Here is a 9,521-nt window from a genome sequence, read left to right on the forward strand (position 1 = left end):
ATATATATAGCAATTTAATGTATGTATAGTAAAAGAAAAATGTGATACAAGAGATATGTGTAGCCCTTGCCACTCAAATAGATTGCAAAAAAGGCATTTTAGCCACCATGTCATTGATTGAAGCCAGAAAATCAGCTACAACCAAACAATAAATAAACTAAGGAACCCAAATAAGAGGGAAAACTTATATATACATACAACCATAAATATTTCTTCTAAATGAAAATGAGTATTAAAATCTAATTTCACAAAACTGTGTTGATATGTAGAGCTTTAAGTAATGAAGTTGCCATCTGTTTGACTAATACTTGTCCATCTTTCCTTTCCCCTATTAAGTTTTGAAGTTTCTCAGGTAACTCATTCTCTACTATCAACTTCTTTGGTTGTGGGTGGTGCTCATAAACAGCCTGATATAACTTTTTTAACAGATCCATAACTATTTCTAAGAGATCCAATATATGTATCATAAATGCCATGTATGCATACCTTGATGAGCCTGAGTAAATTGAGACGAGCTATAGCATCCTGATGATCAAGCCTTGCGATAAGCAATGGCGTTAACCCATTAACAGCTAATGTCGTATTGATTCGTGCAGATTTTCTGCAATATAGGTGATATAATGATATTGGTTAAATAGAAAATCAGAAGAATGATAGCATTTGGAGACAAGTACAGTTATAACATGGCATGGTATTATATAAAAATGGGTACGTGATGATTTTCAAGAATGGCTCCAGTATGTGTACAAAATGCTGCTCTGGACAGCACTGGAAGAACATCACAAGCTTCTGAACTGCATCCTTTTTCAGCAATGCTTGTTCAACTTTCTTGTTGTCATTGTCATGGGCTAAGCAAATAGCAATGGAATCTAGTGCAGTCACAGACCAAATCTGATCTTCAAGGAGGTTCAAATAGACATCCAAACCACCATGAGCCCTTAACTGCTCCCTTGAATTGCGAGATGCATGAGCCATGTCACACAGCAGAGGCAATGCATATTGTCTCAGAGGAGAGTTTGATGTGATGAATTGCAACAAATGGGGAATGATCCCATTTTCAGCTGCTTGTTCTTGTCTCCTCTTATTTATCTTGCATAAATTGAACAGCGCGTTCAAGACCTATATAAGAAATGAAAATATGAGATTTAAGCCAACTTTAGATATCTATAAAATCACACACCTCTATAAAATAAAAGGCAGCAGTGAAATGACATGGAAAAAGTAGGTCTGAAAAGCTCACAATATATTTTTCGGATAGTATAAGAACTTTGTATTTACTACATACCACTGCTAAATTTATTTGAAATTAACACTAAAGAATAGAGAGAGCATTGTATAAAAAGTTGATGAGAAACATTAGTAAAACTAACTACCAATCAATCACACATGTTGAGAACAAGTTTTAATACATATTTAGTAGAACAGTGGATAGAATATTTGCTTAAAAAATAAACATGAGATCAGCAAGACTCACCTCATGACGTATCTCTGATACTAGAGACCCTTCTTTGAGTTCAAGATTCGGAATCAAATATTTTATTGCTTCAGCACGTTGAAGATTTTCTAAGCAATTTGGATCAGTTGACAAATGATTAATGCACTTCAGTATCTAGAAAACAAGGTGCCAATACATAAACAGTCAGAAACTAAAGTTGTAGGATATGAGATGAACTATTAAAGGGAAGGTTGTGTTACACCTTCAACAGAATAGGAGGCTCCACCCTATTAAACATCTGGAAAAGACGACTAAGCAAGCTTTGGCTACACATGTAAGACTTCACTGTAGTGTCTGCTTGTGCAAACTCGAGCAGAAGATCTGCCACCTTTTCTAGGTATTCCCTGGCAACATCTGTATTCAATGGTGAAACCATGTGGGAAAGTATCCCAGATGAAGTAGAACTACCTGGCATAGCATTTAGAACACCAGAACCGGACAGTACACATGATGCTGTCTGAGATACAATCCCAGGTGTGGAAGCAGCTCCTTCAGTCCCTAATTTCTTGGGAGCAACTTTGCGAGACACTCTAGCACCGGAGTCCAGATTTCCATTTTCTCTTGCATGTTGAGAAACATCTGCACCTTAACCACACAACCAGTATGCCATTCACACAAATGCAATTCACAGTCAAATTACAATATAAGAGAAAAGTTACTGTTAAATAGATCAGAAACCTTAGAATCATTTGAAGTTTTCATAGCAATGTTGATGGCAGGATATATTGTTGAACACTATTTCATGAATCACCATGCTTTTAGATATTCAATATGAATATGAATGAAAGACTTTTTAAGTTTTAAATACCAACAATATCATACCAGAACTTATGTACAGACAAAAACTAAGAAAATATTCAAGGTAGACTCTTAGCATAATTATTCCAATTCTTGCAATAACAAAACCTAGAAGCAACCGAGCATTGTTGTTAAACTAGAAGTTTTGAAGCCAGCAATTCTTTGTGAAGTGTACTTGAAATAACCTATTCTTTAAAATACAATTATTATGAGAAATGAGTATTCCCAGAAAGGTTAAACAAGGGAACTTTTGATGACAGATTTAAGTGTGGAAAGTTTATTGTAAATTTTAATGATTGCTTAGATTATTTGTAATTTTCTGTTACTTATCTCTGTTAAAATATCTTCAACAAAAGAAGCAGACAGATCCTGTCTACCTGCAAATTCTGCCATCAAAAAGTCTAGTTCACCATTTGTTTTCTTTTCTGAGGCATGTAACAAAGGGAGTACACTTTCATGTCTTTCTAATCCCGAAAACTGACGTACATACTCAAGCTGGCCAGATAAACATCCAGATGGTGGCTCTTTGTCCAACAAGCTAAGAAGAGGCCTAACTTGCTCTTGTCGTGTAGTTCCTGTAACTGATAACCCATTTGATGTGGGTTCTGTCAATTTCAGACGCCTATCTGGTGACGTCCTGCTAGAAGAAATACTAACACGCTGCTGTCTGGGTTCAAAATATGCCCGAGAAGGATCAATTTTCCAACGATCCACATTCTCTCTCTCTTTTAACGCACCTACTGAAGATTCTCTGAAAGCTAGATTTGAAATCTTCTCCAGTGGCACAACTTCAGCTGCTGCATTGCTAGATCGAGGCCTGTCAATATCAATGGGGTGATTAGCATCTGATCTATGAGGGTTGGAAGTTGGAGCATGTGAAGGTTCTAAGTGATGATCAAGTACTCCACGCTTCACTTTATGTAGATCATGCTGATCTACTGAAGAGAACAGTGCCTCATTCTGAACAATAGAAGGATGTGTAGAATCTAAGATAGCAGAATGTGCCCGTTGAGCTGAACCATCAATCAAAAATCCACCTCCAACAGACATAGAAGCGAGTCGGGTTGCCTCATTTAGGCTGTAAAGAGTATTTATAAGCCTAAGGAGTACTCCATTCTTTGCAGCTATCCGACAAAAATCATTTCTGGGTGTTGACTGCTGAAGCTTAAATACTTGCCACATGCCATCAATAGCCAGATGAACCATTTCCCTGAGACAAGTTTTGTGGGCAGATTTTATTATACAATTTTTTTAATACAAAGCACAAGTTGATGCACTTGCAGGGTAGAAGAAGCAAATGGAAAGAGCAGAAAAGTCTGTTTTTTGTTTGTATGATAAAGGAACTACAACATATAGTAAGCAATCAATCATAGAGAAGTATAGCATATCGAAAACCTTGCTGAAAATCATAAGGCACCAAATCAAAATCTACAAGTTAGGCAGTTTCAAGAATGAAGAACAAAACCAACCCAGAAAATGTCCATAGTTCCATATAAGTGAAATTTACAAACAACAACTGACCTGTACTTGGCATAATCAGCCTCAAGAAATCCCACCAAAACAGGTATTCCACGGCAAGCTATAAACATTTGTAATGTCAAGGAACTACACCAAGCGTTAACAATCAATACCAAGCTTCATTTTCAAGACAAAAGAATCCATGTAATAATGACAAATAAAATACACTCCAGACCTAGACTGACAAAGTTGCTGCAAAAAATAAGCTGCTTCCATACGAATCTCTCGGGGACGATCAGGTACTGCAAAGCTCATGATTGCAGGAATCTGCCATGAAATATTCCAATACATATAGCTCAAACAGGATATTTGAGGACATCCATTAATATAACCAAGCATTCCTTTAAAAAAAAGTGATACAACGAAGCATAAGGACAGCCAATGTTTGAGGTAATTGTCCCAGTAATATTATACTAGTATTCATAATCCTGAGTGTAGAGTATTATAAATATTATTTATTCTAAAATGATTATTCTTGGATTACTAGTTAGTTAGTGATTGGTACATTAAGTGACAACTGTCACAGTTGACAGTAGTCATACAGTTATGACAAATGTATCAGGCAGTTACAGAATTGAGCTCAGTTAGTTATAGTTTCCATTTTAGTTTCATCACAGATTCTCTTTCTCCCTCTCTCTTTGTTCCTTCACCTTCCATTCCAGTACACTATCATTTTCCAAGTGTTCACAATATGATACTGAGTCCCTGGCTTTAAGCTTGAGTTTAGTGTAGAAGAGTTCCTCTTTCATATTATCAGAGGATTGAAGAGCTCTCCTGTGCTGATGTACTATTTTCAAATTCTTTTCTGTTGTCCCCATCTTTTTGGTTTCACAGAGAACCTCTTGTTCTCTTACCACTTTTCTACATTCTCTAGATGAATTCTCTTCTCAAATTTTCACTCTAAAAATATATATACCAGTGTTTATGTTCTCTGATGCTATAATAATTACTTTATTGGCTTAATCTCGGGTTCTTATATTGTGCACATGTTTGTTAAATGATTACTATTTTACAGAATTTGAATCACAAAAACATTGTAAAGTATCTTGGATCCTTAAAGACAAAGAGTCATCTGCACATAATTTTGGAGTAAGTGATCTCAATTTAAGAAGATTCAATCATAGTATCATTTGAAGAAAATTTAGTGGAGTTAATGGATTTGCTACATGTTTGTAACTTCTAGGTATGTTGAGAATGGCTCGCTTGCAAATATTATCAAGCCCAATAAATTTGGACCATTTCCAGAATCATTGGTTGCAGTTTATATTGGCCAGGTTTGTAGGTGTAAGACAATTCATTGAGGTTTTAAAAGGTTTTGGTTTATTTTTTGGATTTTATACTAAATGCATTATATGATGAGATAGGTGTTGGAAGGCTTGGTTTATCTACATGAACAGGGTGTTATCCATCGGGATATTAAGGGTGCTAACATATTGACAACTAAAGAGGCAAGCCTACTCCTATTTTTTTGTTCTTAGTTATACACTAGGGTTGTCAGTTTTCTTATCATATAATCCCTCCTTTTACTTGGACTTGATCGATTGCATCATGATATAGATGGCTTTTCTGAGTACATGATGAGCACCGGATAATTATATTTTGCATCTTTCTATGAAAAAAGTATGATGTATGTCATCATTGTTTTTAATCTTGTCATACTTTTCCATGGTATACTTCATATGATGGAATTGTAGTCTCACCGAGTCTCCTTTCATGTCGCCTCGATCCCATCATAATTTTCCATGCTCGAGTCTATGTTTTCTTCTTTGGGTTAGATCTAGAAATTTTGTATTAATTCTCACTAATTACATAAATTCTGCTTTCAGGGTCTAGTCAAACTTGCTGATTTTGGTGTTGCAACAAAGTTAACAGAGGCTGATGTTAATACTCATTCAGTTGTTGGAACACCATATTGGATGGCCCCAGAGGTATTAATTGTATGATTTTCTTCTGCTAAATTTGCTTAGAGCTTTTGATCCTTGCTTCGTTTAAATCATTTACTAACAGTAACACTGGAGTGGTATGCAAAATATAATTTTTCGGTACTCAACATGTACTGTATCCCCTCTCATTTTTATTATATTTTTTTCTTAATCAGAAAAGGTAGTTCATTTGCTATGCTTAGCACCTTGCTGACTGCAAGCCTAATAATTTGGATTGTGGGTTATAGAAATGGTCTCTAATTTGATGTTTTCAAGGATGATCACAGACAACTGTGCTTTAATTTTCCAGGTTATAGAAATGTCTGGTGTGTGTGCTGCTTCTGACATTTGGAGTGTTGGCTGTACGGTTATTGAACTTCTTACATGTGTGCCTCCTTACTATGATTTGCAGCATATGCCAGCTCTTTTCCGTATTGTCCAGGTTTGCTTATGTTAATAATTTATTGTTTCTTCAATCATGGGTCCTAGTATCTGGGTTTCTTATAGCAATTGGCTAGATGATGATATTGGTAGCTACACTTGATTGTAATTTGTATAGCAGTAAGTTGATATCCCACAAAATGGAGCATTTTCAGTAATTCCGTGTTCTTGAAATGCTCTATAGCGCTATTATAATATAATTTATATTTTATAGTGTAAAGAAACTTTGTACTTATTCTTTGACTTTTCTCCCAGGATGAGCATCCTCCAATTCCTGATAGCTTGTCACCTGACATCACTGATTTTCTGCACCATTGCTTTCAAAAGGTAAACTGGATTAGTAATAGTGTAGGAATATTATGACTTGTCTTACAAATGGAGATCACCTTTTGTATATCTGCTTTTAAGTTGATGAATGCTACTGCATTATTTGTATATTTGTTCCGAAGCTTACACTAGAGTGATGTCGTCATTGTTGTGTATGTAGTTTTCTAACTCTACATTGTATTTGTAGGATAGGAAAAATGAATATCAGTTTTGATCCATACATTTAATAATTTCATATCAAACTGGTGAATAAGCTTTACATAATGTTTTGTTGCATATATCAGGATGCTAGACAAAGACGACCTGATGCTAAAACACTAGTGTCGCACCCCTGGATCCAAAACTGTAGACGTGTTCTGCAGTCTTCTCTTCGTCACAGTGGAACATTAAAGTAAATAGCATGAGATATTATTGCTCTGTTATAATATGTTAGTTCTTTTGGTTGAATCACAAACATTATGTATACTGACATCACAAACATCCCCTGACATCACAAACACACCAGAATAAAACCATGTTGTGACTAATTGTCAATTGAATCAATATAGGTAGTATCACTCACTATCAATACAACTGAAGTACAACCAAAAGAACTAACATATTATAACAGAGCAATAATATCTCATGCTATTTACTTTAATGTTCCACTGTGACGAAGAGAAGACTGCAGAACACGTCTACAGTTTTGGATCCAGGGTGCGACAGTAGTGTTTTAGCATCAGGTCTTTGTCTAACATCCTGACATATGCAACAAAACATTATGTAAAGCTTATTCACCAGTTTGATATGAAATTATTAAATGTATGGATCAAAACTGATATTCATTTTTCCTATCCTACAAATACAATGTAGAGTTAGAAAACTACATAGACAATAATGACGGCATCACTCTAGTGTAAGCTTCGGAACAAATATACAAATAATGCAGTAGCATTCATCAAGTTAAACGCGGATATACAAAAGGTGATCTCCATTTGTAAGACATGTAAAAACAAGTCATAATATTCCTACGCTACTACTAATCCAGTTTACCTTTTGAAAGCAATGGTGCAGAAAATCAGTGATGTCAGGTGACAGGCTATCAGGAATTGGATGATGCTCATCCTGGGAAAAAAATTCAAGGAATAAGTACAAAGTTTCTTTACACTATAAAATATAAATCATATTCTAATAGCGCTATAGAGCATTTCAAGAACATTGGATTACTGAAAATGCTCCAATTTGTGGGATATCAACTTACTACTATACAAATTACAATCAAGTGTAGCTATCAATATCATCATCTAGCCAATTGCTATAAGAAACCCAGATACTATGACCCATGATATATTGAAGAAACAATAAATTATTAACATAAGCAAACTTTGACAATACGTAAAAGAGCCGACATAGGCTGCAAATCATAGTAAAGAGGCACACATGTAAGAAGTTCAATAACCGTACAGTCAAGACTCCAAATGTCAGAAGCAGCACACACACCATACATTTCTATAACCTGGAAAATTAAAGCACAGTTATCTGTGATCACCCTCGAAAACATCAAATTAGAGACCACTTCTATAACCCACAATCCAAATTATTAGGTTTGCAGAAGAAAATCACACAATTAATACCTCTGGGGCCACCCAATATGGTGTTCCAACAACTGAATGAGTATTAACATCAGCCTCTGTTAACTTTGTTGCAACAACTGCATCATTCTATATCTTTTCATGCGAAACATATACATGGGGAACTGGAGCAGATAGTACCATTAAGCTAATAAGCAAAATAAAATTTCATCCATTTATGAGAAAGCAAGTTTTATGAGAAAATTAAATTATATCAAATAATCATCATACCATGGATCACTTTGGAACAGTGAGAGTTTGGTTTTTGCTGGAAGAGGAATTATAAAATCACACAGAAGAGTAATTATAAAATCACACAGAAGAGTAATTATAAAATCACACAGAAGAGTAATTCTGTCTCTTTATAGGACAGAGTAATTCCAAATCTTAATCAATATAATTAGGGAACTAATAACCACATATCATATAATGATGTGGTTAATTACATTTATCATACCAGAAACAAAGTGTGATGTATCCTTTTCCATCATATGTCTGCAGCAAGGAAATTAGTGGATAGTGCTACCTGCATAAAAGAATAATCAATTACTTTTTCTTTAAAGAAATGTTCTAGGCCCTACCATGGAAATGGCACCAAACAGCTCATGGAAACTAACTACCTTCTCGCCCAATTTGAAGGGAGGGAGACCTTTGTAAGGGCATGTACTGCACCTGAAAGCATCCCCTAGCCCACACTGTAGACCAAAAACAACTTCTGAGAGTAATGCCAAAAATAGGTGCCAAGTCTGAAGCAGCATTAGAGGATAGAGTGATGCAATGGAGGGTATTATTCACAATTTTTGCATTAGGTGTGGTTGGCTAAATGAATTTAGAAGAATATTTAAAATTACTAATTCTGCAAAGCTTCAATAGATGAATTGGAAGGAATGGAAATTTCATGTGATATGATTTATAATACTGGATAGGATACAATTTTTTATTACAAAAACACCTTTTCTTTTGTGCATGTAAAAGAAATATATATGAACCCTAATCCCAAAATTAACATGTATATATGAAACCTAATCCCAAAATCAAGTTATAAAAATTATTGTTATTATTTTAAAAACTTATTCAGGTTGAATTTATAACAAACTGAAAACACATTCCCACAATTTATGTATTGGAATCAAATATATTTTTAGAGTTGAGGAACATCAGAGTAACTTTCAAGCATGACACCTCAAGCAAATGACATAGCCCATTAATGTTGGTGTTCAATGAACTCGTTCTGCGTGTGCCCATGAAAAACATTTGGCTTCAATAAGCCAAATCAAGTTGAGTGTATGCTTCTTCCCATTTACCTAGATGGTGGAAAGTGAGCAAGCAAATGGTCATGGGACTGATTGTTCAATGGTTTTTGGAGGGTATGACATATAAGCTTATACAATACATTGGTCACACCAAACA

General features: G+C 35.0%; 4 protein-coding genes across 6 annotated transcripts in view; 1 reads left to right on the forward strand and 3 right to left on the reverse strand.

Annotated features, from left to right (window-relative positions):
- Positions 1–9,521, reverse strand: part of LOC109355522 (U11/U12 small nuclear ribonucleoprotein 25 kDa protein) — a 27,344-nt gene that overhangs the window by 9,521 nt on the left and 8,302 nt on the right. The gene's annotated exons all lie outside the window — the stretch shown is intronic.
- The window catches only part of LOC109355519 (MAP3K epsilon protein kinase 1-like), a 33,190-nt gene that overhangs the window by 5,488 nt on the left and 18,181 nt on the right, over positions 1–9,521 (forward strand). For all 3 annotated transcript variants that reach the window (XM_019598714.1, XM_019598715.1, XM_019598716.1), the window contains 6 exons: positions 4,827–4,900; positions 4,995–5,085; positions 5,176–5,259; positions 5,638–5,739; positions 6,044–6,175; positions 6,430–6,501. In XM_019598714.1, coding sequence (XP_019454259.1) covers positions 4,827–4,900; positions 4,995–5,085; positions 5,176–5,259; positions 5,638–5,739; positions 6,044–6,175; positions 6,430–6,501 — 555 coding nt within the window. The remainder of the gene's footprint in view (positions 1–4,826; positions 4,901–4,994; positions 5,086–5,175; positions 5,260–5,637; positions 5,740–6,043; positions 6,176–6,429; positions 6,502–9,521) is intronic.
- On the reverse strand, positions 56–4,078 carry LOC109355518 (MAP3K epsilon protein kinase 1-like). The gene is made up of 8 exons (XM_019598713.1): positions 3,987–4,078; positions 3,815–3,898; positions 2,671–3,503; positions 1,698–2,074; positions 1,475–1,609; positions 713–1,119; positions 487–601; positions 56–407 (listed from the first exon to the last, which is right to left on the reverse strand). The coding sequence occupies exons 1-8, from the start codon at positions 4,064–4,066 to the stop codon at positions 246–248; spliced, it is 2,193 nt and encodes a 730-aa protein (XP_019454258.1). The 5' UTR covers positions 4,067–4,078; the 3' UTR covers positions 56–245.
- LOC109355525 (anamorsin homolog) overlaps positions 8,391–9,521 on the reverse strand; it is a 6,357-nt gene continuing 5,226 nt past the window's right edge. Inside the window, exons 7-8 of the mRNA XM_019598723.1 lie at positions 8,732–8,806; positions 8,391–8,637 (exon numbers count right to left, since the gene is read on the reverse strand). Of these exons, the coding sequence (XP_019454268.1) occupies positions 8,599–8,637; positions 8,732–8,806 (114 nt within the window). The 3' untranslated portion in view covers positions 8,391–8,598. The remainder of the gene's footprint in view (positions 8,638–8,731; positions 8,807–9,521) is intronic.

The sequence above is a fragment of the Lupinus angustifolius genome, chromosome LG08, assembly GCF_001865875.1.
Source record: "Lupinus angustifolius cultivar Tanjil chromosome LG08, LupAngTanjil_v1.0, whole genome shotgun sequence".
NCBI lineage: Eukaryota > Viridiplantae > Streptophyta > Magnoliopsida > Fabales > Fabaceae > Lupinus > Lupinus angustifolius.